The sequence below is a fragment of the Mirounga angustirostris genome, unplaced genomic scaffold (assembly GCF_029215605.1).
Source record: "Mirounga angustirostris isolate CCGP_5_RB_7025 unplaced genomic scaffold, mMirAng1.0.hap1 SCAF_3, whole genome shotgun sequence".
Classification (NCBI taxonomy): domain Eukaryota; kingdom Metazoa; phylum Chordata; class Mammalia; order Carnivora; family Phocidae; genus Mirounga; species Mirounga angustirostris.
In genome coordinates this window covers 66418744-66437766 of record NW_026991711.1, presented here as the reverse complement: position 1 = coordinate 66437766, position 19023 = coordinate 66418744, and the positions used below count along the sequence as shown (strand labels likewise).

Sequence of the window (19023 nt, the reverse complement as noted above, 5' to 3'; positions counted from 1 at the left end):
GTACAACTGTAGCTACCATTTGTCACCATCACTATTATAATATCATTGACTATATTCTTAATGCTGTGCCTTTTATTTCTGTGACTTATTCATTCCATAACCGGAACCTTTTTTTTTTTTAATTTTTTTATTCTTATATTATCCCTATACATTGCATCATTAGTTTTAGATGTAGTGTTCCATGATTCATTGTTTGTGCATAACACCCAGTGCTCCATGCAGAATGTGCCCTCCTCACTACCCATCACCAGGCTAACCCATCCTCCCACCCCCTTCCCTCTAGAACCCTCAGTTTGTTTTTCAGAGTCCGTCGTCTCTCATGGTTCGTCTACCCCTCCGATTTCCCCCCCTTCATTCTTCCCCTCCTGCTACCTTCTTCTTCTTCTTCTTCTTTTTTTTTTTTTCTTAACATATATTGCATTATTTGTTTCAGAGGTACAGATCTGAGATTCAACAGTCTTGCACAATTCACAGCGCTTACCAGAGCACACACCCTCCCCAGTGTCTATCACCCAGTCACCCCATCCCTTCCACCCCACCCCCCACTCCAGGAACCTTGTATCTGCAGTCCCCTTTACCCATCCTGCTCTCCTCTAGGAACCATCATCTTCCATATCTTGGCTATTATAAATGATGCTGCAATAAACATAGGGTTGCATATATCATTCCAAATTAGTGTTTTCATTTTCTTTGGGTAGATACTCTGTAGTGGAATTACTAGATTACAGGGTATTTCTATTTTCAATCTTTTGAGGACCCACCATACTTGTTTTCTACAGTGGCTGAAAATAAACACAAAAACTCAATGTGAGGCCTGAAAATCATAAAAATCCTTGAAGAGAGCACAAGCAATATTTTCTCTGACATTGGCATTTGCAACATTTTACTAGATATGTCTCCTAAGGCAAGAGAAACAAAAGCAAAAATAAACTATTAGGACTGCATCAAAATAGAAAGTTTCAGCACAGTGAAGGAAAATAACCAACAAAATGAAAAGTCAACCTACTGAATGAGAGAAGATACAAATGATATATCCAATAAGAGATTAATATCCAAAATATATAAGGAACTCATGCAACTCAGCTCCAAAAAAAACAATCCAATTAAAAAATGGGCAGAGGACCTGAATAGACATTTTTTCAAAGAAAACATACAGATGGCCAACAGACACATGAGAAGATGCTTAACATCACTAATCATCAGGGAAATGCAAATCAAAACCCCAATTAGGTATCACTTTACACCTTTAAGTCAGAATGGTTAAAATAAAAAGACAAGAAATAAGTGTTGGCTTAATTAATTAATTTAAGAAAACATTCAACCTGATTTCTGATTTTGTCCCATGTTGGAGCAACTGGTACTGAATGTGCCGTACTACTGTAAATAACTATAAATATGGGCAAAATGTACAAAGCATCTGTTTTTGACACTTGTCAATGCACAGCATAGGCCTGAGATCCTTGAGAGTAGGAATATATTTAATATGAGCTTGGTATTCACCCTTGATATCTAGCTGGGGCCAATAAAAATATTTCCCATGTTCTAGCTGTGGAGGCAGCTGAGCTGAGGAGGTTGAGATCAGAATTCAGGGCAGCGTGAAACAGCTAGAATATGTGGAACAGGGAGCAAAAACGGAGCAAGCTGTTGGGGTAGTGGCAGAGGTCTTTCTGTGGGTTTCTTGTGCATTCTTTGCCAAGTATAGAGCTGTACATTTACAGGGGGAGGCTCCATGAGCCCTAGCAGAAAGCAGATGTTAACTAGTAGCAGAAGAGAGGTAGTAGAGGTCACACAATTGTTTGAGACTATGGAGTGTCAGCCCAGTGAGAGGAGGTTTATTTCCATATCCTTCGGCGCTCAGTAATTATTATACAAATGAATGACAGTAGTGATACAGAAATTTTGGAGTTTTACTCTGCTGGGTTATATTTATTTATACATGTGTCCAACCAGATCACTTCTACAAAATATATCTTTTATGATTATATAATATTGATTGCTTTTGCAGTTTAATTTTAAAAATTTCTAGCTTATCGCAGTATCCATTCTTCTAGGCAACTGCATGCATGTTAAAAACTTTTATTGGCATTAGAAGAATGAGTTACATGAAATTGGTTAATATTGGCAAATGATTACTTAATTTGATATAAGTAGTTTCTTGGTATCATTATGTTAAATACTTGTCTTGGATATTGGTTAGTATCAGTGATATGTTTCTTTTATTTAATATTTGAAATATTGTAGTTATAGTGCTGATACTTGGTTATCTGCCATTATCATAATTTTTAAAGATTTGATTGGGTGGGGGCACCTGGGTAGCTCAGTCAGTTAAGTGTTTGACTTCAGTTCACGTCATGATCTCAGGGTCCTGGGATCAAGCCCCATGTCTCAGGCTCTGCACTCAGTGGGGAGTCTGCTTCTCTCTCTCCCTCTGCTTCTGCTTGCACGTGCGCTCTCTCTCTCTCTCAAATAAAGAAATCTTTAAAAAGAAGATTTGATTGGGTGAACAATTATCCACTGTATTGAAGTACTGACTTCATGCACAGAAATTTTCTGTGCTGATCTATTTGCCATTTGTTGACATCTTTGTGACTATAATCTTTTCTTTATATTCTTGCTTATTAAGAGATGGTAATAATGATTGTAGGGCATGCAATTGAATAAAATTCATCAGTATATCAAATATTGATTATTTCAAGGAACTGTTCTAAGCTTTTAGGATTAAAAATGATCAAGCTTATACTCTTTATGAGAATAATTATATCCCTAAATGTTTATAATTGAAAGTTGAAATGTGTACCCAAAAGGAAATATAATGCAAATACTATTAAAGTTTTGTGAAAGGATGATTAATTTCAGCTACAAAGGCTTTAGGAACTCTTCGCAGACAAAGTTTTTTAGGGTTCTTGAAAAATACATAAATTTCAGAAGGATGAGCAGGACATGATGATAGAATGTGAGAAGAGAGGGCATGATTACAGGGATAGAAGCAAGGGATGTAGGATGTGTTTATGGATTAATCCACAATCAGGCATGGATTCATGGTAGAATACAGAGTAGATAGGCTGAGTGGTTTATGGTGGAATGTGAGGATGATTATGATAGATTGAAACCAAGTTTTTGGAGATTTTGAATATCAAAATAGGGAATCTTGATTTTCTAGTCATTTGGAATTATTAAGAAATTGTAGCAGAAGAATGGATTGATCCTATTTATGTATTTTCCTAGAGAAGTTTGGAAATGTAGATATTAGAGTAGATATTAGAGTCTGAATTACTTTTAATGAATTCAGGTGGATTATTCATTTTGAAGGGAAAACTCTACAATATATAGATGGCAACATTCTCTTAGTTATACATCAGGAAATATAATTCATGGAATGTTGCAATGTCATTATTAAAATCAGCAGCACTTGTCACATAGTGATCCTAGAAGAGCAACAGGTATTGCTATATATATGTTATTCTTACATAACTTCAATGGAAAATGGCTATATTCTTGACATTGGTGAAGTTTTCAGATATTAGTATTAGAAAATGACAAGTCTTTGCTCTTGTAGCAATTAGATAAACTTAATTTAGTTGAGTTTAGCATCTTCTGTTACATTTTCTCATATTCATACTAAGTAATTCCAGTTTGGGTGATTAGGGTTCTACTCAATGAGGCTTTGCCTCATTAGCAACTATGTTACAGATATCTGAGTGTTCACTACCGTAAGTGCAATATACCATTACATACATACATAAAGTTTATGGTAAATGTTTTCTGAGTGACATTTATGAAAAAATACTGAACATAAAAAAATATCTCTGTAATACTAAGTAGAAAAGAACACAGTAATAGCAGCTACCATTTTCAGTTGCTTTTAAAGATCCATATATTTATTGTTCAAAGTACTCTATTTACTATTTTATCTGTTAGGTGTGTAACAGGTGAGAGGTCAATAACTTGTGGATGGATACACATCTAATCAGTGATAGAGTTCAGATTCAGACTTAAGTCCAACTGATTTTGAACTTTGTTTTTAACTATTTATTGTCAGTATAAAACTGACAATACAGTAATTTTACTTTTTTAAATTTCAAAGCTTTTATTTAAGTTTTACTGAGATAAAATTGACACATAACATTATATTAGTTTAAAGCATGCATAATGATTTGAGATATGTATATATTGTGAAATGATTACCACAATAAGGTTAGTTGACACATCCATCACCTCACATAGTCATAATTTTTAGTGTGTACTGAGAACTTTTAAATCTATTCTCTTAGCAACTTCCAAATATACAATAAAGTATTATTAACTCTAATCCACATTTTGTATATTGTATCTTCAGAACTTATTCCTCTTAAAAGTAGGAGCTTACACTTTTTGAATACCTTCACCAATTTATCTATGACCCCCGCCCTCCACCTGTGGTCATTCTTTGTATCTATGAGTTCTTTGTTTGAGATTCCACATATATGTAAGGTCATATAGTATTGGTCTTTCTCTGTCTGACTTATTTCATCTAGCATAATGCCCTCAAGGTCCGTATGTTGTTTACAAATGGCATGATTTCATTCTTTTTTATGGCTGAATAACATCCCATTGTATACATACATATGCCACATTTTCTTTATCCATTAATTTATCTATGGACACTTAGGTTGCTTCCATGTCTTGGTTCTTGTACATAATGCTGCAGTGAACGTGGGGGTACATATATCTTTTTGAATTAATGTTTTTTTTGTTTTTTTGGATAAATATCTAGAAGTTGAATTGCTAGATCCTATGGTAGTTCTATCTTTAAGTTTTTTATAATATTTCAGTTTTTAAAAATTTATTTGAGAGAGGGAGAGAGAGAGAGAGTGCATGAGCACAAGTGTTTGCCTTTGTGAGTGGGGAGGGGAGGGGCGGAGGGAGAGGGAGCGAATCCCAAGCAGACTCCACTTGAGAGTGGAGCCCAAGGTGGGGCTCAATCCCAGACCCCGAGATCATAACCTGAGCCAAAAAGCAAGCCTCTCAACCGACTGAGCCACCCAGGTGCCCCTGTTTTTAAGTTTTTGAAAACATGTCATACTGTTTTCCGTAGTTGTTGCATTTACATTCCCACCAACAGTGCAAAAGGATTCTCTTTCCTGCACATCCTTGACAACACTTATATCTTGTCTTTTTGGTAATAGCCATTCTAACAGGTGTGAGGTAATAGCTCATTGTGGTTTTGATTTACATTTCCCTAATTAGTGATCTTGAGCATTTTTTCATGTGTCAGTTGGCCATCTATATGTCTTTTTTGGAAAAATGTCTACTCAGGTCCTCTGCCTATTTTTAAATCAGATTTTTTTTTTTTTTTGGTCTTATATGAGTTTTTTATATATTTTGGATATTAACCCCTAATCAGGCATATGATTTGCAGATATTTTCTCCTACTATTTGATAGCTTTTTCATTTTGTTGGTGGTTTCCTTCACTGTGCAGAAGCTTTTTAGTTTGATGTAGCCCAATGGGCCACTGGTTTATTTTTGCTTTTGTTGCCTTTGTTTTTTTCAAATTCAAAAAATCCCTTAATATAAGGGAGCTCTACTGGCTAGAACACATGTTCCTCTTCGTCCAGTTGCTATTTCAATCATTTACATATTGCTTTTCTTGGTATAATATCATCAACAAAAGGAAGCACCACTCTTCTACTTGATTAAACTCTAAACTCCAACTTGCCCTTGGGTCATCCAACTCCTTGACTCCCCTCTTCCTTATTTGGGCTGCTTCTCCAGTGTTTTAATGTCATATATACTCTTCCCCCAAATTCCCTCAATTAAATACTTTTATTTCTACAAACTAACTCATATGTTTTACTCCTCCAAAATAATTAAATCTGCTTTTGATCAGTGCTTTGCAACATAAATAATCTATTTTACTTGAAAATGATTGGATTAGAAACATAAATATTAAATATTTTGAGTATGTATAATTCTATGTAAATGCTTATTAAAATGTTTATTTTTTAATACCAAGGCAACTAGTGAAGAAGGCAAATTAAATTGGTTTTATGTTGCCAATATTACTACCTAGTATATTTAACTCATAATTTCATTCAGATACTACTTTTTTAAAAATTCTTTTTTTATTGTTGTTGTCGCCTATTCTTCAGTGCAAGAGGGACTGAAATATAATCTTTATTTTAAACCAGAACATGTGTTAAGCCCAACTGTTACCTCTAGATTAGGGAGTGTGAATCTGTGAGTTACATAAACAGATTAAATTTTGAAACTCTGAGGTGGCAGATAAAGTTCTACATTCCATTTAATTGAGAAGAGAAAGCAAGTTTTGATCCAAAGGACTATAATTTTGTTAGCTTATTTCTTATGTCGAAATATGTAATGTGCTTACATTTAAAAGACAAAACTACCATCCATAGGCACATATATACAAATTTTCATTTATTCATGTTGCTCTTGTATTGGTAGATGCCTAATAAATGGTTTGCATCCCAAGTTCAAGGAAGGGAGGCTTTCTCTGGTACTAGTTTAAAAGTAGAAAATGGGCTAAATGTGGCCTGACATGTTTGGTCTCCACAGTGTTTTTAAACATTTGCATTAAATTACAGATTAGGTGATTTTATAAGGAAGTCCAGAGTTCATGTTTCTTTTGAAAAATACTGAAGAACTGGCAACATGGTACAATAATTGATTTGAGCTGAGCACTGAGGGGCACTTTTAGACAGGACATGCACTGTCTAGTCTGAAGAAATCCACATGCGGCATGCTTCATTTATAAACATACCTATTTGCCTCCTATAAGAGTCCGAGTTTGGAACATTTGGTTTAACCTTACTGTAACATTAGAGTAATGAAATGGGGCCACACTGGTTAGATGATTTCTTTGACACTTATTAAATAAAGGTCTAGAGATAATTAGTGGTAGACCCTGGATTATAATCCAGATCACTTCACCATTAATCCATTAGTACTATGAGTCAGAACATTTGGTATTGTGTCTTGGCATTATTCCTTCCAGATCTTAATCTAACATTCAGTTTTCATAGTTGTAAGTTGAAAATAATAATAATAATAATATGTGATTTTTGCAAAGTTTAAATATTGTCATTGTCAAATTTATATATACAGAGAAATTCTAACCATTTCTAACAATACCTTTCTTTTTTTAATTTCATTTTATTATGTTATGTTACTCATCTTACATTACATCATTAGTTTTTGAGGTAGTGTTCCATGATTCATTGTCTAGTCTAACACCCAGTGCTCCATTAAGTACATGCCCTCTTTATACCCATCACCAGGCTAACCCATGCTCCCACCCCCCTCCCCTCTAGAACCTTCAGTTTGTTTCTCAGAGTCCATAGTCTCTCATGGTTCGTCTCCCCCTCCGATTTCCTCCCCTTCATTTTTCCCTTCCTGCTATCTTCTTATTTATTTTTTTTAACATATAATGTATTTTTGTTCCAGAGGTACAGGTCTGTGATTCAACAGTCTTACACAATTCACAGCGCTCACCATAGCACATACCGTTCCCAATGTCTATCACCCAGCAACCCCTTCCCTCCTACCCCCCACCACTCCAGCAACCCTCAGTTTGTTTCCTGAGATTAAGAATTCCTCGTATCATTGAGGTCATATGATACATGTCTTTCTCTGATTGACTTATTTCGCTCAGCATAACACCCTCCAGTTCTATCCACATCATTGCAAATGGCAAGATTTCATTCCTTTTGATGTCTGCATAGTATTCCATGGTATATATATACCATGTCGATAGACATCTTGGCTCTTTCCACAATTTGGTTATTGTGGACATTGTGCATGTACCCCTTCAGATCCCTACATTTGTATGTTTGGGGTAAATACCCAGTAGTGCAATTGCTGGACTGTATGGTAGCTCTATTTTCAACGTTTTGAGGATCCTCCATACTGTTTTCCAGAGTGGCTGCACCAGCTTGCATTCCCACCAACAGTGTAGGAGGGTTCCCCTTTCTCCGCATCCCTGCCAACATCTGTCGTTTCCTGACTTGTTAATTTTAGCCATTCTGACTGGTGTGAGGTGATATCTCATTGAGGTTTTGATTTGGATTTCCCTGATGCCGAGTGATGTTGAGCACTTTTTCATGTGTCTGTTGGCCATTTGGATGTCTTCTTTGGAAAAAGAAGTTTCTGTTCATGTGTTCTGCCCATTTCTTGATTGGATCATTTGTTCTTTGGGTGTTGAGTTTGATAAGTTCTTTATAGATTTTGGATACTAGCCCTTTATCTGATATGTCATTTGCAAATATCTTCTCCCATTCTGTGGGTTGTCTTTTTGTTTTGTTGACTATTTCTTTTGCTGTGCAAAAGCTTTTTATCTTGATGAAGTCCCAATAGTTCATTTTTACCCTTGCTTCTCTTGCCTTTGGCGATGTTTCTAGAAAGAAGTTGCTATGGCTGAGGTCGAAGAGGTTGCTGCCTGTGTTCTCAAGGATTTTGATGAATTCCTGTCTCACATTTAGGTCTTTCAGCCATTTGGAGTCTATTTTTGTGTGTGGTGTAAGGAAATGGTCCAGTTTCATTCTTCTGCATGTGGCTGTCCAATTTTCCCAACACCATTTGTTGAAGAGACTGTCTTTTTTCCATTGGACATTCTTTCCTGCTTTGTCAAAGATTAGTTGACCATAGAGTTGAGTGTCCATTTCTGGTCTCTCTATTCTGTTCCATTGATCTATGTGTCTATTATTGTGCAGTACCACACTGTCTGATGATTACAGCTTTATAATAGAGCTTGAAGTCTGGAATTGTGATGCCACCAGCTTTGCTTTTATTTTTCAACTTTCCTCTGGCTATTCGGGGCCTTTTCTGGTTTCATACAAATTTTAGGATTATTTGCTCCATTTCTTTGAAAAAAGTGGATGGTATTTTGATAGGGATTGCATTGGATGTGCAGATTGCTCTAGGTAGCATTGACATCTTCACAATATTTGTTCTTCCAATCCATGAGCATGGAACCTTTATTCCATTTCTTTGTGTCTTCCTCAATTTCTTTCATGAGTATTTTATAGTTTTCTGAGTACAGATTCTTTGCCTTTTTGGTTAGGTATATTCCTAGGTATCTTATGGTTTTGGGTGCAATTGTAAATGGGATCGACTCCTTAATTTCTCTTTCTTCTGTCTTGTTGTTGGTGTATAGGAATGCCATTGATTTCTGTACATTGATTTTATATCCTGCCACTTTACTGAATTCCTATATGAGTTCTAGCAGTTTGGGGGTGGAGTCTTTTGGGTTTTCCGCATAAAGTATCATATCATCTGCAAACAGTGAAAGTTTGACTTCTTTGCCGATTTGGATGCCTTTGATTTCTTTTTGTTGTCTGACTACTGTGGCTAGGGCTTCTAATACTATGTTGAATAGCAGTGGTGATAGTGGACATCCCTGCCGTGTTCCTGACCTTAGGGGGAAAGCTCTCAGTTTTTCCCCATTGACAATGATACTCGCTGTGGGTTTTTCATAGATGGCTTTTATGATATTGAGGTACGTACCCTCCATCCCTACACTCTGAAAAGTTTTAATCAAGAAAGGATGCTGTACTTTGTCAATGCTTTCTCTGCATCTATTGAGAGGATCATATGGTTCTTGTTCTTTCTTTGATTAATGTATTGTATCACATTGATTGATTTGTGGTTTTTGAACCAACCTTGCAGCCCAGGGATAAATCCCACTTGGTTGTGGTGAATAATGCTTTTAAAGTACTGTTGGATCCTATTGGCTAGTATTTTGGTGAGAATTTTTGCATCCCTGTTCATCAAGGATACTGGTCTGTAATTCTCCTTTTTGATGGGGTCTTTGTCTGGTTTTTGGATCAAGGTAATGGTGGCCTCATAAAACGAGTTTGGAAGTTTTCCTTCCCTTTCTATTTTTTGGAACAGTTTCAGAAGAATAGGTATTAATTCTTCTTGAAATCTTGGTAGAATACCCCGGGGAAGCCATCTGGCCCTGGGCTTTTGTTTGTTGGGAGATTTCTGATTACTTCTTCAATTTCCTTAGTGGTTATAGGTCTGTTCAGGTATTCTATTTCTGCCTGGTTCAGTTTTGGTAGTTGATACATCTCTAGGAATGAATCAATTTCTTCCAGGTTATCTAATTTGCTGGCATAGAGTTGCTCATAATATGTTCTTATAATTGTTTGTATTTCTTTGGTGTTGGTTGTGATCTCTCCTCTTTCATTCATGATTTTGTTGATTTGGGTCCTTTCTCTTTTCTTTTTGATAAGTCTGGCCAGGGGTTTATCAATCTTGTTAATCCTTTCAAAGAACCACCTCCTAGTTTCGTTGATCTGTTCTACTGTTCTTTTGGTTTCTATATTTCATTGATTTCTGCTCTGATCTTTATTATTTCTCTTCTCCTGCTGGGCTTAAGCTTTATTTGCTGTTCTTTCTCCAGCCTCTTTAGGTGAGGGTTAAGTTGCATATTTGAGACCTTTATTGTTTCTTGAGAAAGGCTTGTATTGGTATATACTTTCCTAGGACTGCCTTGCGCATCCCAATGATTTTGAACAGTTGTGTTTTCATTTTCATTTGTTTCCATGAATTTTTTTAATTCTTCTTTAATTTCCTGGTTGGATCATTCATTCTTTAGTAGGATGCTCTTTAGCCTCCATGTATTTGAGTTCTCTCCGACTTTCCTCTTGTGATTGAGTTTTCGTTTCAAAGCACTGTGGTCCGAAAATATGCAGGGAATGATCCCAATCTTTTGGTACTGGTTGAGACCTCATTTGTGACTTAGGGATGTGATCTGTTCTGGAGAATGTTCCATGGGCACTAGAGAAGAATGTGTATTCTGTTGTTTTGGGATGGAATGTTCTGAATGTATCTGTGAAGTCCATTTGGCCCAGTGTGTCATTTAAAGTCTTTATTTCCTTGTTGATCTTTTGCTTAGATGATCCGTCCGTTTCAGTGAGGGAGGTGTTAAAGTCCCCCACTATTATTGTATTGTTGTCGATGTGTTTCTTTGGTTTTGTTATTAATTGCCTTATATAATTGGCTGCTCCCATGTTAGTGGCATAGATATTTACAATTGTTAGATCTTCTTGTTGGATAGACCCTTTAAGTATGATATAGTGTTCTTCCTCATCTCTCATTATAATCTTTCGTTTAAAATCTAATTTGTCTGATATAAGGATTGCCACTCCAGCTTTCTTTTGGTGTCCATTACCATGGTAAATGGTTTTCCACCCCCTCACTTTCAATCTGCGGGTGTTTTTGGGTCTAAAATGAGTCTCTTGCAGACAGCATATTGATGGGTCTTGTTTTTATATCCATTGTGATAGCCTGTGTCTTTTGATTGGGGCATTTAGCCCATTTACATTCAGGGTAACTATTGAAAGACAGGAATTTAGTGCCATTGTATTGCCTGTAAGGTGACTGTTAGTGTATATTTTCTGTGTTCCTTTGTGGTCTATGTTACTTTGAGGCTCTCTCTTTGCTTAGAGGACCCCTTCCTTTTTTGTTTTTGTTTTTAAAGATATTGTTTATTTATTTGACAGAGAGAGACACAGCGAGAGAGGGAACACAAGCAGGGGGAGTGGGACAGGGAGAAGCAGGCTCCCCGCAGAGCAGGGAGCCTGATGCGGGACTCGACCCCAGGACCGTGGGATCATGACCTGAGCTGAAGGCAGTTGCTTAACCAACTGAGCCATCCAGGCGCCCTAGAGGACCTCTTTTAATATTTCTTGTAGGGCTGGTTTTGTGTTTGCAAATTCTTTAGTTTTTGTTTGTCCTGGAAGCTTTTTATCTCTCCTTCTATTTTCAGTGACAGCCGAGCTGGATATATTATTCTTGGCTGCATATTTTTCTCATTTAGTGCTCTGAATATATCATGCCAGTCCTTTCTGGCCTGCCAGGCTCTGTGGATAGGTCTTTTGCCAATCTAATGTTTCTACCATTGTAGGTTACAGATCTCTTGTCCCGAGCTGCTTTCAGGATTTTCTCTGAGACTCATAAGTTTTACTATTAGATGTTGGGGTGTTGACCTATTTTTTTTGATCTTGCAGGGGGTTTTCTGTGCCTCCTGGATTTTGATGCCTGTTTCCTTCCTCCAGTTAGGGAAGTTCTCTGCTATAATTTGCTCCAATATACCTTCTGCCCCTCTCTCTCTTTCTTCTTCTGGGATCCCAATTATTCTAATATTGTTTCATCTTATGATATCACTTATCTCTCAAATCTGCCCTTGTGATTCAGTAGTTGTTTATCTCTCTTTTTCTCAGCTTCTTTTTTTCCCATCATTTGGTCTTCTATATCACTGATTCTCTCTTCTGCCTCATTTATCCTAGCAGTTAGAGCCTCCAGTTTTAATTTCACCTCATTATTAGCCTTTTTGATTTCGACTTGGTTAGATTTTATTTCTTTCATTTTTCCAGAAAGGGTTTCTGTAATATCTTCCATGCTTTTTCAATCCCAGCTAGTATCTTTAAAATCGTCATTCTGAATTCTAGTTCCCATATCTTACTAATGTCCATATTGCTTAGGTCCCTGGCAGTCGGTACTGCCTCTTGTCCTTTTTTTTTTTTTAAAGATTTTATTTATTTGAGAGAGCGAGAATGAGAGAGAGTGAGTACATGAGAGGGGGGAGGGTCAGAGGGAGAAGCAGACTCCCTGCTGAGCAGGGAGCCCGATGCGGGACTCGATCCAGGGATTCCAGGATCATGACCTGAGCCGAAGGCAGTCGCTTAACCAACTGAGCCACCCAGGCACCCTCTTGTCCTTTTTTTTGAGGTGATTTTTTTCCGTCTTGTCATTTTGTCCAGAGGAGAATAGATGAATGAGAGAACAAAATGCTAACGGGGTAAGTATGACCCCAGAAAGATATATATTAAACAAATCAGAAGAGACCTTCCAGAAAGTGGTCATTTTTCTGTTCAGAGAGTTGCTGCTATTCTTTTCTTTGATCTCCTGTTGAGTTCGTAGGTGTTCAGAATGGTTTGATCCCTATCTAGCTGAATTCCTAGGACCAGACGAAATTTAGGTCTCCTACTCCTCCGCCATCTTGCTCCTCCCCCCTCTAACAACCTTAATTACAACTCGTACATTTTTGTTATTTCTCTATATAAAGTGGTGACATGTTTTTTTTGTTAGTTTTATTTTTTTTCTTTTTATTAACATATAATGTGTTATTTGTTTCAGGGGTACAGGTCTGTGATTCATCAGTCTAACACAATTCACAGCACTCACCATAGCACATACCCTCCCCAGTGTGTCCATCACCTAGGCATCTCTCCCACCCTCCTCCACTCCAGCAACCTTCAGTTTGTTTCCTGAGTTTAAGAGTTTCTTATGGTTTGTGTTCTTCTCTAGTTTCATCTTGTTTCATTTTTCCCTCCCTTCCCTTATGATCCTCTGCCTTTTTTCTCAAATTCCACATATCAGTGAGATCATATAATAGTCTTTCTCTGATTGAATTATTTCGCTTAGCATAATATCCTCTAGTTCCATCCACATTGTTGCAAATGGCAAGATTTCAATTTTTTGATGGCTGCATAATATTCCATTGTGTGTGTCTGTGTGTTTGTGTGTGTGTGTGTGTGAGTGTGTGTGTGTGTACACCACATCTTCATTATCCATTCATCTATTGATGGACATCTTGGCTCTTTCCATAGTTTGGCTATTGTTAACATTGCTGATATAAATATTGGGGTGCCCCTTCGGATCACTGCATTTCTGTCTTTGGGGTAAATACCCAGGAGTGCAATTGCTCGGTCGTAGGGTATCTCTATTTTCAACTTTTTGAGGAACCTCCATACTGTTTTCCAGAGTGGCTGCACCAGCTTGTATTCCCACCAACAGTGTAGGAAGTTTCCCCTTTCTCTGCATCCTCGCCAACATCTGTCATTTCCTGACTTGTTAATTTTAGCCATTCTGACTGGTGTGAGGTGGTATCTCATTGAGGTTTTGATTTGGATTTCCCTGATGCTGAGTGATGTCGAGACTTTTTCATGTGTCTTTGGCCATTTGGTTACATGTTTTAGTGAAACTTTCTTCTGGGTTTAACTTTTTGATACTTTTGTGGATATTATCGTTACTCAATATGCTGATATACTTTTTAGAGTAGAGACATAAATATTTTTGCATATAAACATTTTTCATAGTCTTAAATGATAATCATTTTTCTATAATAGTAATTCATGTACTGGGTACTGTTTACTCATGTAAATATTCTTGAATGTGTTAACCAGAAAAATTAAATTTATGTTATGAAATATTAAATCAAAATCCTTTTACTACAGATGTAATAACATCTGGCTTTATATTTTTTCTAATGAAATTATTTTAAAAATAATCAAAAACAATAAAAACAAAAATATTCAGATCTGAGTGTGTTTATTAACATGATGAGTAAAATTTAACTCATAGAATTGAAGTGAGAATAACGAAATAATATAATACCACTAATGCCTGACACTTGGAAGAGTCAAAACAAATTGTCTATTATTTTAAATGTTTCTCTGCTTTAAAACTTTAAGAGTTTTATTATATTACATTTAAAAAGAGTATTTAATTTAGTTTTATTTTTTCAGAGCACCTTCAAATTTAAATCTGAGAGTGACATTCATTTGGCAGAACATCATAAACAGGTTCTGTATGATGGGAAACTTGCAAGTAGTATTGCATTTACATATAATGCTAAGGCCACCGATGCTCAGCTATGCTTGGAATCATCACCAAAGGAAAATGCATCAATTTTTGTTCATTCCCCACATGCTCTAATGCTCCAGGTTGGTGAATAGTAGCTTAGTTTAATGTTCTCATTTACGTATTAAAGCTTGCTAATCTGTAGATCTATAGTTGCTATTTATTTTTCTTTTTTTTTTTTTTTCTAGTTCTTTGCATGACATTTTCACCTTCTCCCTTATTTTCTTATTTTTACTTTTTGGCAATATACTTTACCCTGGACTAGTCAGTCTCCTTAGTAGGGAATCTGTAATCTCTGTTATCTTGTCTGTTCTATAATCCTTTGAGATAAAATCAGGTGATTAGCTGAACAGATAGTTGTTAGACACAAAAATATACTTTGCTTTGAAAATGTACTAGTATAACACCCCCGTATAAAAATTACTTGGAAATCTTTAAATCTACTAATAGTATTTCTTATTCTAAATTGTTTTTTGATTTATAGCTTCATATTTTCAGTGTAAAAATCTCAACTCATTCAAATTTAAAAGTGGTTGGCAAAGATATTTCACATTTGTATTTTATATGTGTATCAAAAATTTTATAATTGAGGGATTTAAAATGTCTATGTTTTAAAAATTTTTTACAAAGTTATTTGGAACAAGGAAATAGTGATAACTTCATGCTTCAGGAGTTTAATACATATTTTTGTTTTTGAACATAGGATGTGAAAGCTATAGTAACACATTCAATTCATAGTGCAATTCATTCAATTGGAGGGATTCAAGTGCTTTTTCCACTTTTTGCCCAACTGGACAATCGGCAGCTCAATGACAGTCAAGTGGAAACAACTGTCTGGTAAGTTTTCTTTAAATTTGTAATTTCTTGTAATTTTTATACACTTAGATTATGCCTGGCACAGTTGATGCTGTGTATATGTGTTATAATATTTGGTTTTTATCCCTGAAGTGCTAATAAATCTTTAGTATCTTTAGGCTAAGGCAGATTTATATTCATACAATATTAAAACTTCACACTTATAATCATAAAGAAATGACTTGCTTGATAATAAATAAAAACTTCTTACCAGATGTAGCATAATGATTTTAATAAAAATTGAGGAAAAATATTAGTCCTAACCTTATCCTTTGGAAATGCTTATGGTTTGGATCATCCATGAAATCCTGTTAGCTTAAACAAAATTACTAGGGTAAAGTTTATTCTGAAAAAGTGGTATTTGATAATAGTTACATAATTTATATATTATAAGTATTATTTTATACTTATGTTATCATAATACTAGTATAATATTAATTGATATTAGCTTTCCTTTATATATAGTTCATATATGAGAATCCAAATCTACCCAGTGGCATATCCATGTTTATATAAAAATTCAGTTATTTTCTAATTAGGTTTATTTCATGTGCAATTCTGTAGCTTCCTTCCTTTTTATTAAAACATACCTCATGCATCAAATGCTGATTTAATTTTGTCTCTTAGAATCATTTCTGTAAGAAGTTAAATGTGAATTTTAACAACTATTTTTAATCTGTACATTGCTACGTTTGGAAAATTTTAAGAGAAAATCACATAGGTAAACATTCTTTTTTAATCCAGAAGCAATATAGGAATGCTTCCGTAGTATGTACACATATATGTGAAGTTCTTCATGGATCATCCAATTTTGAATTGTTGGAAAACCTAGTGAATAAAGCAAAGATGGGAAAATAAAGTCCATTGAAATGTAACATGATCTTCTCATATTTATTATCTAAATAAGCTATTAACAAAATTCTGTTTTAATTGCTAATAATATTATTCCTGTACTGAGACTACCTTTATGTACAGTATAAACATGAGTATAAATGTGACCTGTACACTTAACAACACCCAGCTCCTATCCATGGGTCATGCTTTCTTTTATATCAATGTAAAAGTTGGAGTCTTGAAGTAAAAAGCTTTGAAGTAAAAAGGAATCCTGAAGTCATGCCCTACTGTGATACTATTTTGCTATAAGATCTTAAATAATTTCATCGGGAGGGGTGGATATCAGCCTAGTGGAAAGATAAAACACTAAATTTCAGTCCTGGATGTAAATTCAGATGTTTTGCTCTTTATCATCTAAGTGAACCAATATACATTGGAATCAGTAATTAAAAACTTAGTAAGTTCTATGAAAAGAAGTTGGGGATGAAGTAGCCTGTAGAAAAACTCCCATGTGTAATTTAAATATTCCTTATGAATTAATATTGTCTATAATCATTTTAACCTGAAATGGAATTTGTTGCTTTGTGAAGAAAAAGTAGAAAGATTATATAGTTTGAAAATGTTATAACTAAAAGTGTCACAATAATTTATATCTACATGAATAGCTATTATAAAATCTTAGTGCTAAAATCATATTTTAACAGGTTATCTGGTCCATTCATCCAGGGCACATGGTTATTTTTCATTGCCTGTCTTCAAAACTCATTTTAATGTTTATATTTTGGTATTTAAACTGTATTTATTTCATCATGGAGTTAGAAGACAATGTAAGGGGTCAGCATTCTGATTTTCATTTTTATTTGGTTTTAGTTCTTTTGTATCATTCATCTTAATTTTTCTCTGTAATAAATAACTTCAACTTTTGCAGCGATATACATGTTCTTAGTTTAAATCCAACAGAAAACATATAATAAGAAAAGTATCACTATCCTCTTTAGTAATAATACATACCCAATTCCAAGCTACCCTGCAATTCAGTTATGTGCTATTTTGAATTCTTATCTAATACTTTTGCATTAATTGTGTCAAAGCCCTTGATGTCTGAGGTTGGCTCTTTTGTGGAAAATTGTATCTATCGGTAGTAATAGTCTTTTGTTATTTCAAGTTTTGAAGGGGGCCGTTATAGATAAGTGTGTGCATCAGTGGTACAGTCTTTTGGTTTTTAAAGTTTTAAAACCAAGTTATTAAATGGGACTTCTCCCTCTACCTGAAAAACCCAGATTCTTAGCTGTAGGGCAAGGGTCAATAGAATTTCTTATTTTCTGGCTATATCATAAATTCATATAGATGAATGAGAGCTTGAAATAGGACATATCCTCTTATTTTTAGTTATTATTAAATTATTCTAGATGAAGGAGAACCTATTTGAGGTTTTTAAATTTCCAGAGAAAATCAGTTATATTCTTTTTTTGAAAATCTGTTTGCATAATAAACATATGCCAACAATTATAATATTATCTAACTTTTAATTACTTTTTGGAGAAATTGAGCTAAGCTATAAAATCAGTTACTTCTCTGTCTTCTGTGTTTCAAGCTGAAGCTTTAGTTTCCATGTTCTTTCCTCCACTCAGTAATCCTTTTTTATGAAACTTTTTATTGTTTCTCTGGTGGTACTATTATACTGTCCTTAGAAATCTTGATGAGTTTTACTCTACATAGGGGGTTAGTATTAAAATAATTTATTGAAGGAAAAATCTTATTTTCTGGAGCCTTTGTAAATATAGGCTTTGTGCAGAATTTTTGTGGCTTTGTTTTATCATGAAGACTATGTATTATGGTTGTTATATGTGTGGACTTTCAAGTCAGACAGACTTGGGTTCAAATCCCGGGTTTACTGTATTATTAGTGCACCCTTGAATATGTTAACAATTTTGTGCTTCCGTTTCCACCATTATAAAATTGCAATAATAATAGCACATTGGATTATTTAGATTAAATGTGATAAAATACATAGATCATTATAGTAAGCACTCAGTACATGCTGGGTTTTGTTACCATGACAGTGGGCTAGATGATCTATAAGAGTTTCTCTAATACTATGTTTTTATATTTTAAAAATTATATATCCTTAATCTTGGAAATTGGTTGTTATAATATGGGCTGTATTACTTTATATTTGAACTTCTATCAATGATAGTATTTACAATAGAGACTTAAGTAATTAATTAGGACTTATATTTTGAACTTTAATTGTAGTGATGAAAACTGGTTTTGAACTATCCATTTTCTAGATATTGTGGCTTAAAATAGAGGATGTGTTAACTCAAGTTTTGAAGCCAACACCGAGTCAAAGAAAGCCTGGAAGGGTTTAAGATGATTTTTCTTTAGCTGGTTTTTGGATCTTGTATAGCTGCCCCTTTAGTACTTAAATTTCCGGGAATAACACCTTTTTGTCACCTTTTCTTTTAACACATAGTTGTAGCTTTTATCATGACACAAAAAATTTCATCAACAAATGAGTAGATAAATATTACTGAATTGAGTTAAATAGCTTGTGGCATCACAAACAGTATTTTTGATGTTACCTGTTTTTGATAAGTAAATTAGGGCAGTATGTAGTTACCATTTTGATTTCATTCTATTCATAATGATTCTCAAGCCCTGGGATCACCTTGAGTAATTCTGCC

General features: G+C 34.9%; 1 protein-coding gene across 9 annotated transcripts in view; it reads left to right on the top strand.

Annotated features, from left to right (window-relative positions):
• NBEA (neurobeachin) overlaps nt 1–19023 on the top strand; it is a 680995-nt gene that overhangs the window by 122478 nt on the left and 539494 nt on the right. For all 9 annotated transcript variants that reach the window (XM_064586204.1, XM_054506303.2, XM_064586203.1 and 6 more), the window contains exons 9-10: nt 14533–14730; nt 15351–15484. In XM_064586204.1, the coding sequence (XP_064442274.1) occupies nt 14533–14730; nt 15351–15484 (332 nt within the window). The remainder of the gene's footprint in view (nt 1–14532; nt 14731–15350; nt 15485–19023) is intronic.